The sequence below is a fragment of the Echinops telfairi genome, unplaced genomic scaffold (genome assembly GCF_000313985.2).
Source record: "Echinops telfairi isolate 266 unplaced genomic scaffold, ASM31398v2 ScPeMD7_9;HRSCAF=40, whole genome shotgun sequence".
Taxonomy (NCBI): Eukaryota; Metazoa; Chordata; class Mammalia; order Afrosoricida; family Tenrecidae; genus Echinops; species Echinops telfairi.
The window spans coordinates 33,116,238-33,132,228 of record NW_022103906.1 but is presented as its reverse complement, the minus strand read 5'-3'; the positions used below and the strand labels follow the sequence as shown (position 1 = coordinate 33,132,228).

Sequence of the window (15,991 nt, the reverse complement as noted above, 5' to 3'; positions counted from 1 at the left end):
ACATAAGTTTACTATATAGGAGCTTACTAAAATGTGGTATTATAATAAAGGCATTGATGAGATTCTGGGAAGTTACAAGGCTTTTTGGAAAGGAGTTAAGATATAAAGCAAATCTTGAGGCACGATAACAAGTTATATTAAGAAGGGTAGGGAAGTTGGACAATCTGTTTAGAAAGAAAAGCATGTGCAAAACCAGCAGATGTGAAAAAGATTGGGTTCTTTGGTGGGCAAAAAGCCTATGTGAATTATAAAGAGTATCTCTTCTGGAGCATCAAAGTAAAAGATTCTAGAAAAGGAGCCAAGAGGAGTCAGGTTAAGGAAGATCTATAATGCCATGGTAAGTAGAAGACATGAACAGGAAATTCCAAAGAGGAACTCAAGAAGACAAAGGAAACTTTTATAATAAAATCAGAAAGCCACAATGTAGAGCATCCTCAGCATATTCAAACTGAGAGAACTAAAGAAAAATCTAAGCCTCAAATTTCAATATTGAAGGATTCTATAGGCAAAGTTAGAATGATGCAGAGAACATCAAAAGAGAAGATGGAAAGAATACATCGAGTCACTGCACCAGAAAGAACTGGTTGACATCCAAAGATTTCAAGATGTAGCCTATGATCAAGAACCTATGATATTCATGAAGTCCAAGTTGCATGGAAGGCATTAGTTAAAAACTAGGCTGTACAGCATGGGTTAGGCAACATCAGTGAGGAAGATGAGGGGCAACAGTGAAAGGTGAAGTCCCTACGTTTCTGCCTTGGCAGTTGGTGAGAAGTTGGTGCTATCCAGAGAGGGTCCTGTATAACTGCATGCGTTTGAAGAAACGAGCTCCATCCCACCAACTTGGCACCAAAAACCTCTTTGGACGTAAGTGTGCAGTTACTGGTACCCCTGGTAGTGTAGTGTTTGTGTGGGGCTGTGATCCACAAGGTCAGTGGTTTCATACCACCGGTTTCATACCACCGGCTGCTCTGTGGGAGAAAGAGGTGACTTTCTACTCTCATACGCAGTTATAATCTCGGGAACCCACAGGGAGGCACTATGAGAGTATCGGCTCGATGGTTGTTTGTTTGCTTTTCCATTCATTCAAAATACCTTCTGTGATGGAATTAGTAATGGAAGCACTGGAAGCACTCATTCATCTATGGCAAGAAATCTGGAAAACAACTACATGGCCAAGTGACTGGAAGAGATCAATATTTGTGCCTATTTCAAAGAAAGGTGGCCCAACTAACAGCAGAATTTATCAAACAATGTCATGAATATCCCATGCAAGTACTATTTTGATGAAGATAATGTAAAATGGCTGTGGCAATATAGCTATAGGAAGCTACTAGAAATTCATAGGTCAGAATAGGACATGCAAAGGAGTATTATTGATTGCTCACATGGATGAAAGAAGTCCAAACTCCATTGACAGCATTAGTTACAAATGCACTTTCCCAGCAGGGGGTATCAATATTGGCTGAAAGCAGGGAAAACCAGAAAGATATAGGTTGTAATGCTATGTACGGCGTTGTGTTACATTAGTCTACTTAAAATGTCTCCTTCAGCATTTTTTGTAAGTGGCAGCAAATTATCTGGATTATGGAGAGGATATACCAAGTTCATTAGCATGATTTTAATTCCTCTGTAAAAATAAATTTTATATTATGAAATTATACTCCTTTGTCTGTTTCAGTATTTATTTTTGCTTTTGCCTAGGTCGTTTTTATCATCGGGGGCTATTGTTTCTTCTTATGACAAAGAGAACACCCTATTACATTCTGAACCTTTAAGCGTTCAGGTAGGATTTCAATTTCAATTTTTGTTTTTCTTACATATTCTTATTGGGGAGTTTTAAAAACCGAGGTGAATATTTTGTACTTCCATTATTATTTTATACATCCACTGGTTCGTATAAAGTATTTTACTTCATGGTAACCATGTCTAAACTCTCAAAGTGTAATCAAGGGATGTAGATGGAAAACTGAATTTCCACTTTGAATAAATTAGTATTTCTTTTACCTTTCACAAATTCATGAGATAATTGCTAACTACATTACTGTGCTGAGGTAGCTAAATTAATAAATATAAATGGTATATTTGGGAATGTTCATTTAAAAAAAAAAGTAATTCTTTCCCTACCCTTTTCTGTTGTTCTTTAGATGGATTGCAATTATCAGGGATATGCTGCAGGATTTCCAACTTCCAGGGTGACACTCAGCACTTGTTCAGGACTCAGGTTGTAGCCTATTTAAGGATATTCAGTTTGCCAAGATTAGGTCCTCCTTATCTCTGAGTTCATCCTCCACATGTTTTCTGATTTTATGGTCATCTTTGTTATTTCAATTCAATAACAGTCTGAACTGGAATTAACCAAAAAATAGTCTTAGTCTCCTTGGCAACTGATGTTCCTGGTGGAAGACTGTTTGTTGATACGGACAGAATTTCACAGTTCAGTGCTTAGGGTGTGTCGGTTGATCTCTCCGTACTGCTTTAATTTTCCTAAATCCTTTGCACTTCTGTCTGATGTCTTCATTTTGCTGGATGATTAGCATGTGCTGATTGCTTGAGTCTGATTGACCCAGACTTTACACTCAGTCTTTTAGGGCCACGTGAATCAATGAGAGAATAAATGGACCTAAGGAGTTTCACAGAAAATCCATATTCTAGTTTTAAGTACGCAGAACCACTCCAGTAACCTGCTTTCTTTAAGGCAAGTAAGGGATTGCTCGTAAAATATCTATTAGCTATGGTACCAAAGACATCTTTTGGTGTAGTATCCAATTCTGGGATATGATTTCAAAGGGTAGAGAGAGGAAGTAACAACATGAAAGAACCTCTGAAAATGAAATGAAATGAAATGAAAAAAGGTAGACACGCTTTCTCATTATAATCCTAGATTATGGTTATGGTAGAATAACTTGAATTTTGTTTTGATTATTTTAACCCTTAGAGGAATATTGCAGTTTACAAACATCTCATATGGAATTGAACCATTGGAGGCCTTATCAGGATTTGTGCATAAGATCTATGAAGAAAAAAGCGATATTAATATTCCTCTATTAGGAGACAGTGACATTTATTCTTGGTCTATTGATTCACAGTATCAAGCCAGGAAAAGTTCAAAAGTAAGTACTGACTCTGATTTTAGCTTAACCACATTACACATTACAAATTATAATTTTCTGTAAAGGAAAATTACAGCAAAGCTTAATTGGTAACCTTTTCATACTAAAATTATGTTGCTTTTCTTAAGTGCCCTGGCTGAATTCTTAGATGGCTATCAAGTAAATTTAAGTTATTTCTTAAGATATTTGGAAATTCTTACCAAAAAGGGCACTTATAAACTAAAATCATTTAAATAGCTCCAGTTAGAACTTATATTTTATATTTGAAAACAGCTTAGTAGATAATTAGTAGGAACATCTTTCTCTGCTTATTTCTGAATATAATTTTAAATAGAAGGCAATTTTTTGGAAAGTCTCAGGATTCATGTTGTGTTTTACCAGAGCACCGGTGTTTCCAAGTTATGGCAGCGATATCTTGAAATGCACATTATCGTGGATAAAGATCTGGTTGGTCCTATTTTATGCAGTTATTTTTAAATGCTTTAATATTTGTAACTTTATTTTAAATATATAATGAAGAATTACAGCTATTTAGATAAACATTTATTTTATAATTTGAATTGATAATTAATTAATGCACCTTCAAAATTTATAAGTAACACGTATGCATTGTATCTGATAGTTTTTGTAAAGTGGATTTAACTATCAATCTCACTAAAAAGGTAAATTATGAAACAAATATTCTACTTCTTTCAATCAAAGGGAAAATGTTAATTTCTCTTTTGTTCTCACTTTCAAGTAAATTAAACAATGGAAAATCAAATGAACGAAATTTTCATTTTGAGAAGTCATAAATAAAATTAACTTCTTGCATGTATGTAGGCATTAAAATGATACAATGTATGTTTTAGTCTGATTCCTGGTGGCTACGTTGGTTAAATGTTGGACTAACTATAAAATGGCTGGTTGAACCCATTGACCAGGTGCTCTGTGGGAGTGAGACAAGAAGTCTAATTCTATAAAGATTCACACCCTTGGAAATCCTAGGGAGCAGTTATGCTATGAGTAGGAGTCTGCTGTATAGTGGGGTACTTTTGTTCTTGTTCTTTTCATTTGGGGGCCTGGGGCTACTACGGAGTTAGGAGATTCTAAACCCAGCTACATTTGTCCCAAGTTGATAAAATCTCAAGGTGTACTGATCAAAGCAAACAATATTTCTTGCTGGAAGAATGTACCTTCAACCAGGGTACCTTTAAATAATTCAGGATTCCCAAAGATTCCCAGTTATAGCTATTCAAAGTCCATGAGGGAAAAAAGCCACCTTGAATAAGAGTCATCAAAATAAAACACAATATGTTTGCAACCTAGAAACTTTTAATCACTCAGGTTCTCTGGGTTACAATTTTTATGGGAGCGGATTAACAGAACTTTTGCCTAAGGAGATGCTACATTTTAAAATTAGTAATGGAGTATTTTAACTCATATTTACTCAGGGCCCTTTCCTGTGAGATTAGGTTCAGCCAAAAATGAAGCCCATGTCTGACTAGGAAGTTGGGGCTCTTTTAAAAATAACAAAGTCAACACAACCCTAAAAATACAAAACAGAATACAGAAGCAATTTTAAAATTAGCCAACAAAGACAAAGAGGAAAAAATATATACTAAACATATGGTTAGTCCGAGTAGATTAGAGAAGCAAATTCATAAACACACATGTGTTTATAAGAAAGAGCTTTATATGCAAGAGCAGTTGAATATTGAGAAAATATCCCAGCCCAGTCTAGGTCAAGTGCCTAAATCTGATATTAGCCCATCTGTGCATTATCGGTCTATAAATTCTTCTTCAGACTCATGCAACACATGCAATGATGCTAAATGCAGGAAGATCACAGGCCAGTGGGTGCAAAGCCTTGTGGGTCCAGTAGTGGTGGAAGCATCTCAGCGCTGGCATGGGTCTCCATGTGACTCCTCAGCTCCAGGGCTCTGGCTTCATCAGCCTCTCTCCATGTGGCTTGTCAACAGCAATGTCTCCCAGGGAGTGAGCATGTGTCCCACTTCCAGTGAGCTATTTATCTCCTTAGCGCCTCCAAATGAGGTCATCAAGCTGTGACCTGATTGACAGACTGAACTTCACCCCTTCACTCTCAACTCTCAAATTGACAACAGATTGCATAACTGCTACAATATCTATCACATAAAATGTAGAGTAAATTAAAAACTTAAGTGAAGATAAAATATTTTAACACAAATATATAATTACATTAAATGAAGAGGTATGAAGCACTACAGTTAAGAACAAAAGATAAAGCCAAATTAAAAACAATGAATTCTAACCAGTCTGTTTATCTACCTATTCTGTTCATAACTGATATGTCGAAAATATGTTGATAACTAAAAGAATGGAGAATATGCAAAATAAAAATTTTCCCCCAACAATTCTCATTGTTGTTTTGGTCTCTCTAATGGCTGCAAAAGTGGGCTCAAATCTAACAAGAGGATGATGGCGGGCAAGGCAGTGTTTTCGTCTATTGTACCTATGGTGGCTATGAGTTAAACTCAAGGGCCCCTGTCAACAATGGCTAAGAAAGAAATCTCTCTTTGAGGAAGTGCAGCAGAATACCCCTTAACAGCAAGCATGGCCAGAATTCATCTCAACTTCTTTTGGACATTTTATCCCAAGGGATTAGTCCCTGGACAGGGGCATCATGCTTAGTAGAGGGTCAATGAAATGAGTAAACCCCTAGAGGAGATCACTTGACACAGTGGCCATAATATTGGGCACAAACAAAGCAACAATTTAAAAATGGAGCAAGATCTTTCAGTATTTTCTCTTTTCTTGTTGTACAGAGGCTCACTATGAGTTAGAATCAACTGATTAGCACCTAACAACAATGACTAATGTTCTCTAGCATTTTCTTATGTATTTGTTAATTATATGAATGCTTTCTTTAGGCAAGTGTGTGTTCTGGCCTCTTCTGATTTGTAAAATTTGATTATTTGTCTTTTTATTGTTGAGGTGTTGAAACTTTTTATAATTTTAAAGATTACCAAATTCTTTCCTAGACTATACATTCTCTGTGTTCTTTTGACGTATACACAGTAAAGATGGGCTCAAATTTAACAAGTATGAGCATGATGCCAGGCCAGGCGGTGTTTTCTTCTATTGTACATAGGACAGCTGACCAATGTATAACCACTATACTATCAGAGCTCTTTAAAAGATGTTGAAATCTTTTGCCCACGTTTATATTAACTTCCTTATATTGTTATACAGGATTTATATATCTTTATTCAATCTCTCTTTGTTAGCTGTATATATTGAAAATATCTTCTCATATGATTTGTCATGTAAAACTTACAGTATTTCAGCAATAAATACAGGATTCACTAGACTCCTTTTGTATGTACCTTTTGTGGTGTTTGGATTTCATATCCACTTGATAGTCCCTGTAAGGCATGAGAGTAGTTGTGGAGTGCAGCCTCTCAATCAGGCCTTTTGATACCTCCTAAGGGGTAGGGCATTTGCATATGACAGAAACTGAGAACGCCTCCTTCTTTTGTTCCTCCTCACCTTGCTCCTTGCTTGGGTTTTGCATCTGGCTTCATGGGCATGAGGTCCAAGTGGACTGCCACCCCTGGGAGCTCTCAGCAGCACGCCATGTTCCTGAGGGCCTTGCAAGCCTGCACTCATTGGCCTGTCATCTCCCACATTCTTATTTCACATTCCTACTTCATCCACCAGTTGAAAGGATAAAATTCCTTCATGAGTATAAGTCAGTAATGCCCTATGATGGAAGGAGAATTGAGCCAATCCTCGGGTATCAAGGAATAGACTTTATTGGGGAGCACAGCTGCCAGGCTACCTCGAAGAGAGGAAGAGAATAGCCCCAAGACAAAGGAATCATGGACAAATATACCCTTGGGGGTGGGAACTTGTGACTGGGGCTGTGTATCCCACCCCCACCCCTGCCACCGGCATTGGCAAGTTGAATAAAGGGAGGTGAAGTGGCCTCTGACATGTATGAGGGGCTTTGGGCTCACATGGGAAGTTGTGGGGGGTGGAGACAGGTTGTGAGCAAAACACGTGGAATGGAAACGTTTGGATTGGCCGGGCGCTGTTTCACACTCAGCTGGACCCATCATCCCTGCCATTTAGTACTGGGGAATGGGGCTAAGGTCTCATCTTCTGTAACTACTTCCTGCTGAGCAGGGGTGGTGAGAGGTTTACAGTTGTCCTGTCTAGGCATGGTCCAGTGAGCGCTTTAGGGGTTAGAATCCTGCTGTATACCTCTCTGCAGAGGTTTGATCGGTGAAGGCACATCTTTGTCCCTGCAAACATCTTGAAAAGAGTGAAACAGACAAGGCCCGGAGAACAGAATTATACATAATAAACTAAGAGGTACCAGGAGTGACAGAAGCCACGGGGCCCAAGATTTCCAAGAGTCAAAAATAATTTCCCTTGCAGATCCCACATCCCCAAACTCCTTTAATTAATCGGTGTTAGATTCATTTCTTTAGTTGTCTTTCCCTTTGGGTAACTACGTCTGATTGTAACATTTTTCTCCTAAACAATTACAGGTTCCCTTTTCTCTGAGGTGAGCAAATCCAGGACTCACCTATTTTGTAGTGCCAGCTGCAGTAGGGAATTAATTTGGGTTTGTAGTGTTTAAAGAGCGTCACCTATTTCCTCCATATCAATGCTAAAGTCTCTTGATAGTTGGTAGTAAAATGTGTAACAATTTCATTTCCTCACACTCCAGTTTCCAGAACTTCCAAGATGCTAGTTTCTATGAGTGTAGAGGCTACAGCTACTCTCTTGCAGCATCTATAGAACTCAGATTTGTATTTTGTATGGCGTAGTCCATGTCTCATTCATCTAGGAAGTTATATCTGGAGTAATAAAAATTGGGATGCACAGCCCTGTCTAGTCCCCCCATAGACAAATGTTACATTGGAAAAACACTCTAGGTGAGGCACATTGAGCCTCAGTTTTTTGACAAAAGAGAGTTTGACTACAGGAATCAGTAGAGTAACTGCTTATGGACTGTAACTCATCAGAGGACAGGAGGCAGACAGCACCCTGATGGGAACTGAGAAGTACTTCAGTGGCCACTGGTCCAATGGTAGGGGATGCCTTAATTGTTTTGGTTATATTGGGCATTACCCATGAAGATGGAATTGGAGATGCTAGATATCTTCTCTGTCAGAGAGAGAGAGAGAGAGGCATAACCACAACACGTGTGGTGTGCAGTGTCTAGCTAAGAAGTTGGTGAATGGTAATAAGGAGAGATGAAATTGATGACTGGGAATCAGCTTGTGCTATTTTCCTGGGTCTGGCTCAGTCTATTGGTTTGTACGGAGCCCAGATTTTAATAAGCTTCCCGAGTCCTTCAATGCCAGTCTGGGTCGTTTGTTTAAAGCAGTGGTTCTCAACCTTCCTAATGCCACGACCCTTTAATACAGTTCCTCATGTTGTGGTGACCCCCAACCATAACATTATTTTTGTTGCTACTTCATAACTGTAATTTGACTACTGTTATGAATTGTCATTTAAATATCTGATATGCAAAGTATATTTTCGTTGTTGCAAATTGAACATAATTAAAGTGCAGTGATTAATCACACAGTGTGTAATTACATATTGTGAAATGTTTATTTCTAATGACAAATAGATGAAATTTTGTCTTGAAACATGATGTCGCATGGGTAACAGTCTTCACGCCAGGTACTTGTATGTGGATTTATCTGCATGTAGGTGGACCCGCCTGGAGACAGAATGAGGAGTGGCGTCTTGGCTCCTAAGACCATTGGAAATATGTGTTTTCTGATGGTCTTAGGTGACCCCTGTAAAAGGGTCTTTCGACCTCCAAGGGGTCACGACCCACAGGTTGAGAACTGTTGGTTTAAATGCTCCCTCTTGCACCAATCCCACATGGGAGGTTTGTAGAACCAACGGATATACTGAACAAGTGTGGGGGACACTCAGCTGGTTTCATGTCTGCCCCCAATTCAGTAATTCTGCCTGTCCAAAATTCGCTATGTTCATCCCAGCACCTATATAACCTCGGGGATTTTAAACATTCATTGGGAAAGATGATATGGTATATAAAGGATCACATTGTCCTGGGCATCCAGGAGGGTTTATAACAATCACAAGGGCAGCGGAGTATCTGTTGTCCACCCACTTACATAACCATGAGAGAGCACCTCAGAGGATACTCCCAATATACACCTATACATGGACATTTCTGGGATCTGCTCCAATCAAAGCAACAGTTCCTAGGCTGATGCCAAAAAGGAACCCACTAAGAAGGCCCCCAATGAGATATACGATGCCAAAGGGTCTCCTGAGACTAGAACAGTGGCCCACCGGATTGGCTAGCGTAGTGAGAGCTGTAATGGTGGAAGAGACGAGGGCTGGGCAGCAGGCTAACAGGAATGAAAAAAAATCAGTTTCCTCACAGGGCAATATCATAAAGGTAACCTGTAATCAGAAGTCTTCAAGCGACAGCAGGATGGCTTCAGGGGTGCTGTCTGGAGGGTAGAACCAGGTGATATCCTTGAATGCTCACTCCAGGAAGGCCTGACATTGGCACTGCAGAGGTGTGGGCATCTATCTCCTCAGGAATTTGATAGAGCCTGTGAGATAAGTTAAACTTTATTGGTCCTAATACCTGAGAGGAGTAGGAATTGATGGATAGCTTAATTTCCTTATTAGATGGATTAGATGAGGAAAACGGAGATTTGGGAGGGAAAGGTTTGATCACTGAAAGATGGATGATACCAGGAAAGTTTTCCTAACAGCTTTACAGCTGTGGGGGTAGTTAGAAGGACTGCATATGGTCCTTCCAATTGAGGTGCTATGGGATTGAGTTATTTTGATTTTAGTAATACTTGTCATGGGGACACTGAAAACTTATCTAGGGGATAAGGTTGAGGTAGCTGCATGTTTGCTTCTGTTTGGAGAATATGTCTGACCAGGTTTAGTGGGGGTGTATAGTTTCCTAAAGGAAGTGATGAAGAAGGGAAGTTTCCTATAAGAAAGGGTCTGCTGTACATTAATTTGAAGGGGCTGAGAAGAAAATATTTGCAAAGAGTGGCTCTTGTATGCATAAGGGCAAGAGGTAAGAGCTGAATCCAGGGCAGATGGCATTTGAGAAACAGTTTGGATAAGTGAGATTTAAGGATGTGGTTGGCAGTGTCTCTACTGGCCCTTGCAGTCAAACTCTCTTTTTGTGTGAGGCAGGGTTCTCTATAGAAACAAAATCAGGACACTTATGATTATAGATAGATAGATAGATTGATTTATACAGCATGAAGGACTATAACAGCTACTTCATCCACACAGCAGTACAGAGGGCTCAGTTCAACTCACTTCCATGGAACAGTTAATATGCTGGAAGACCTTCAACTCACAAGGTCCAGGGTCAAGGAATCAGACATCTGAGTCTGCCCTTCTGCAATGGAGGCAAAATCCTGCCCACAGGCAGCAAACAGCAGGTCACCAACAGACAGTAGCTCAGGAGCTTAGTGAAGCAGGCCCGAATGGGATATCAAACTCAAGCAGTGAAAGATGACAGGATCCATCAGCCTCAAGCTCAAGCAATGTACACACCAGCAGCATGGCAAAGCAGGTCTCAAGGCAACCTCTAGCGACAGGATCCACAGGTTGGCTGTCCCCACAGGTAGTGTAGCTCACAAGTTGAGGCACAGAACTAGCTAAAGCAACCGCATGCTGGTCTGATCTCCAGAGAGCAAGAGAGTGAGGGGTGGGACTAGCAGAGCCATTTACCTCTTTGCCCTCCAATCAAACTCTGCCGTGATTAATCCCACATGTTCCTATTGGCCAGGTTGGCACAATAAACGTACCTATCACAGACATATTTGACTACACATGTGTACAGGTGGACTGGACAGGACTATGCATCCCAATTTTTATTACTCTAGATATAACTTTCCTAGATGAACATGACATGGAATGCACCATATAAAATACAAATCTGAGTCTTACAGATGCTCTAAGAGAGTAGTTATAGCCCCGATACTCATTGGAACTAGAATCTTGGCAGCTCTGGAAACTGGAGTGGGAGGAATGGAAACGGTTACACATTCTTGCTACAAACTATCAAAAGACTTTAGCATGGATATGAAGGAAAGAGGTGGCACTCTTTTAACATTACGAACATTTAGCACTACAAAATAGGTGAGTCCTGGCTTTGCTGACTGCAGAGAAAGGGGAACCTGTCATTGTTTACTAGAAAAATGTTGTTACAATCAGACGTAGTTACCCAAAGGGTAAGACACTCATCCTGTCTCCCCCACCTAGCCAAATAACTAGTGTCCCTTACCAATTTCCTTCTTTTACCACCTACTCTAGTTAATCCACACATTTGGGTTGTCACCCAACCCTCCCTTGATTTGCCTCACCAACCTGTTTACATCAGATAAAAAGACCCCTCAGATTTTCTTAATGTTCCTCAATACCCTATAGCTCTCTGACATTTAAAGGACCTTAAACCCATAATTTACAAAGCTCCTCAATGCAGGCCCATTAAGCCCCGTCCACTCTTCCTACAACACACCCATTCTGCCAGTTATTAAACCCGATAGCAGCTACCAACTTGTTCAAGATCTTGGCGCCATCAACTCTGCTATCTTGCCTATCCATCCTGTTGTTCCCAATCCTTACACTCTGTTCTCCACTATCCTACCAATACTAGTCATTATACAGTTTCAGATTTAAAGTGTGCTTCCTTGACTATCTCTTTTGATAAAAGGTCTCAAGACCTTTTCTTCTTTACCTGGGCAGATCCTGACACCCTACATTCTCAACACATGTGTTGGGGAGTCTTGCTTCGGGAGTTCATAAACAGCTCTCATTTATTCAGTCACCCCCTAGCAACCAATCTCTTGTCTTTCAACCTTTCCCCCAGTTTTCTCCTCCAGTATGTGGATGACCTACTATGTAGCTCCTCCCTTCTGGACTCACAGCATCACACCAATGTACTTGTAAACTTCCTAGCAGTTAGAGGGTACCAAGTGCCCCCTGCCAAGGTCCAACTTTCTCTCCCTCTGTCATCTACCTGAGAGTCCAACACACAAAACCCTCCAGAGAGATTAAATTAGACAGAAAGCAGCTTCCAACTCCCTCTAATAAAGCTGCAATGCTCTTCTTTTGGGGCTTTGTGGGCTATCTCATGCTGGGGATTCTCAATTTTAGCATGTGAGCTAAACCCCTCTATGAAGTGGCAAAAGGGGGATCACACTGAGCCTCTAGATGCAACAATATCTATTGAAAACCCATACAAAGCACTTCAGCCTGCCCTGCTCTCATCTCCTGCTCCTTCTCTCCCTAATCTAATCATCCCTTTCACTCTACACGAGACTGAAACGCCTGGCATGGCTGTGAGAGTCCCAGGCCAGGAAATCGGACCCTCCCTTGCTCCTGTAGCTTATCTATTTAGTCTACTAGACCCCATGTCACAATATGGGCCCCATGTCTATGGGCCTTGGTGGCAGCTGCTCTCCTAACCCAAGAAAACTCAAAAATTACCTTTGGCCTGAAGACCTGTATTAGATTCCCCCTATTATTTATGTGACCTAGCCTGCATTAAGGAGTTTTGAAACTGTGGGGTTAAGGTGCTTTAAGTGTCAGAGAGCAATAGGGTATTGAGGAACATTAGGAAAATATGAAGGGTCTTTAATCTGATGTAAACAGGTTGGTGATCGAATCGAGAGAGGGTTGAGTGACATCTTAAATGTGTGGATTAACCAGAGCAAGTGGTAAAGGAAGGGAATCGGAATAGGGTGTGTCAGGACACTGGAGTTTTTTGGTGGTGGTGGGGAGGGCAGGAGGAGCATCCGGTGTAGCTTATAAGAGAAGCAACATGTTTCGAGCCCAGGAGGCCCCCAGTTAATGAAAAGTTACTACTGTTTTGAATTTAGTAAGAATATCTGTGCCCAGCAGAGTGGCAGGACATTTGGGGATGACTAGACTGGTGTGAGAATTGTACCTTATAAAGGCTACATGCAAGTGGCCATGTAATGAGGGGTTGTGAGACTATACCTGAGAGTCAGACAATGGTGGTGGGCACTACAGAAGTTTGTCCTGAATGTTCAGGTAGTGTTGAATAAGTGACCCCCATGTCTAAATGTAAAGAAATAGGCTTATTTGAGACAATAATTGTTACCCCGGGCTCATGATAGGGGATCTCTGTGGGCACTGTCAATCCTCAATCGCTGGTCCTAGAAGCCCTGGCATTGAGGTGTCTTGAGCTAGTTACTCTGGGGGTGTTTTGGAAGAGACTATCCTTCCTGCTTGCTGGAGAAAAGGGCAATCCCAGTGTCCTCCTTGTATGCAGTGTGGGTAAGCTTCAGCGGGGAACGAGGATTGTAGCATTCATGTGCTCATTGTCCCATCTGGGAACATTTAAAGCAGGGTCCAGGTGGCTTACCCATTTGTGGCCCAGTGTTTATAGGTCTGGATTCATGCTACCCTGAAGGGTGTTAGCTAGCATCTGATATTTAGCCATGCCTCTTTCTAACTTTTCTTGTTCCTTTCTATTATTGAAAACCTTAAAGGCCGCATTGAGGGGGGTCTCAAGGTGGAGTTTGAGGACCATCCTCAAGCTGTTTTACGTTTTCTCTTAATGCTGCGAACTGGATGAGAGAGAAAGTGAGGCTGGAGTAAAGCAGTGTCCCCTGGTGCTGAGGGATCAACCCTGGTGAACTTAGGAAAAGCCTCTAAGAGGCAAGAGAAAAACTGGGCAGGATTTTCTTTTGGATCTTGAAGGATTTCTCTAATTTTCTCATAATTGACTACTTTATTGGCTGTGATTTTCTAAGGCCTCCATGAGATACATAACCATTTCATCTCAGAGAGTGTCGTCCCCATGACTGAGTTGATAAGTCCAGTTAGGGTCTTGTTGGGGAAGTGCCTCAGAGCCCACTGGGTTCTTTTGGTCCTGGGCATCAATTTCTGTGTCTCTGTGCTGGGCCACTACCCAGACTCTCTCCCTGTCTTGGTGGCGGCGTGGGGGTGGTGGTGGTGGTGGTAAACTAGTTGTAAGAATAATATAAATATTTTTCCAGGTTCAGTCATAAGACTGAGTGAGATATTTGAACTCTAATATAATTGTCCAGATCAGAGGGGGAAAATTCCAGATGTTTTGCGAGGACTGATAAGTCAGAAAGAGAAAAAGGAAAATGCACTTTAACGTGTCGCTCAGTTGCTGCCACCTCGTGGGAAGGGAGAAGTGGGGCAGGGTCTGGAGTTGAACTTTCAGATATATGGAAGAGACTTTTGAACTGGGAAGAGCTGAGTGCGACGGGTGTGGCGTGGAGACGGGCAGCAGAGGGGAGGGAGGAGACTGCACAGAAGATGGCAGCAGTGCGAGGAAAGATGGGTACACAGAGGAAGGAGGAGTGGTCAATGGAGGTTAAGAGGATGGCAGGTCGGAGGAGGTGGAAGAAGTCAGGGGGTTTAAGGACGAGACTGGTGGAAGTTTGTAAGGAGGAGAGAAAGCTGGAGCAGACAGTGGAGGAGAAGGAAGGGGAGGGGCAGCATGTGCTGTTTGGACAGAAGAACATCCTTGGCAGTGTCAAAGAAAAATTGTCTGGGAGACAGGGTAATTCCTGAGCCAGCAATTGGGGAAATGTTGACACAGGTGGGGGTGAGAACTAAGAAAAAGGTCTGCACATAGGAAACTTTTAGGAATTTGCCATGAAGCTGACGTAACCTATTGAGCTTCAGGAGGACTTTTAAATCAAGATTGCCATCTTGTAGCCATTGTGAGTCATTATCTAATTTGTATTGAGGACAGATCTGTTTATAAAAAAAGTTAGATATTTTGGTTTAATGATTGAGTTCAGTCTTGTGACTGGGGCTGGGAAAGTCCCCTGTATTCTCCTGATTGGCAAGTTTGAATGAAGGGAGTTCAGGGGACCCTCAGACACATAGGAAAGGCTTTTGGAATGTGGAGGGAAATGTGGGAAGTGGGGAGAACTTGTGAGGAAAAAGCATGGAATGGAGATGTTTAGAATGACAAGGCACTGTTTCACACTCAGCTGAGCCCACCATCCTAATAAAATGGTTTGGGAAAAAATATATTGTTATTCTCTGTCTCTGCACTTTAACAGAAATTTATGAAGTCATATGGAATTTCCCAGTGAATTTTATTTACAAACATCTTCAAACTGGAAAATACAGTGATTTGTGTGGTTGCTTTGAAACAGTGTCTGACCAATAGGAAGTTGTAAAGGGGTTAGGATCAGTCTCAGTTTTTATAAAAGTTTTAATAAATAGGTATTCTTCAACATGATCTAGAATAGTAACCTTAAAACAAACCTGCTTAGTGATGAAACATTTAAAGCTGTCCATTGAATCATCAGGAACAAACCTGACTTGCCTGATCTCATCATTGCATAACTTATATTATCATTAATATTGAATTTTGTCTTGAAAATGTTTTAGAAAAAAGAAATTAGCACATGTGTTATATTATAACATCAAATAGTTCTACATACAGTTCTTAGGATCACTCTTCCAGTGAGCCTATCATTGAGGATTTTCCCCTTTGTAGGAAAATTATTTTTAATTTGGGACTGTATTTATATTCTTGGAGATACTGGACATACCTTGCAGAGGGGTAGTTGGGAGATGAGTCACTTAGGGTTCAGTATAGCAATAATGAAACCCACAACTTTCCTCTAGTTCTTTAACGCTTCCTCCCCCCAACTACCATGACCCCAATTCTGCCTTACAGACCTGGCTAGACCAGAGGATGCACAGCGGTATAGATGGGAACTGGAAATGCGGGGAATCTAGGACAGATGAACCCCTCAGTACCAGGGGTGACAGTGGCGATACCAGGAGAGAAGGGGGGATAGAAAGGGGGAATTGATCACAAGGGTCTACATATAACCTCCTCTCTGGGGGAC

At 41.0% G+C, this 15,991-nt stretch overlaps 1 protein-coding gene across 1 annotated transcript in view; it reads left to right on the top strand.

Annotated features, from left to right (window-relative positions):
* The first annotated feature begins 1,762 nt into the window (after nucleotides 1-1,762).
* The window catches only part of LOC101650139 (disintegrin and metalloproteinase domain-containing protein 5-like), a 98,460-nt gene continuing 84,231 nt past the window's right edge, over nucleotides 1,763-15,991 (top strand). The window contains exons 1-4 of the mRNA XM_045286862.1: nucleotides 1,763-1,786; nucleotides 2,148-2,224; nucleotides 2,939-3,113; nucleotides 3,495-3,560. Coding sequence (XP_045142797.1) covers nucleotides 2,148-2,224; nucleotides 2,939-3,113; nucleotides 3,495-3,560 — 318 coding nt within the window. The 5' untranslated portion in view covers nucleotides 1,763-1,786. The remainder of the gene's footprint in view (nucleotides 1,787-2,147; nucleotides 2,225-2,938; nucleotides 3,114-3,494; nucleotides 3,561-15,991) is intronic.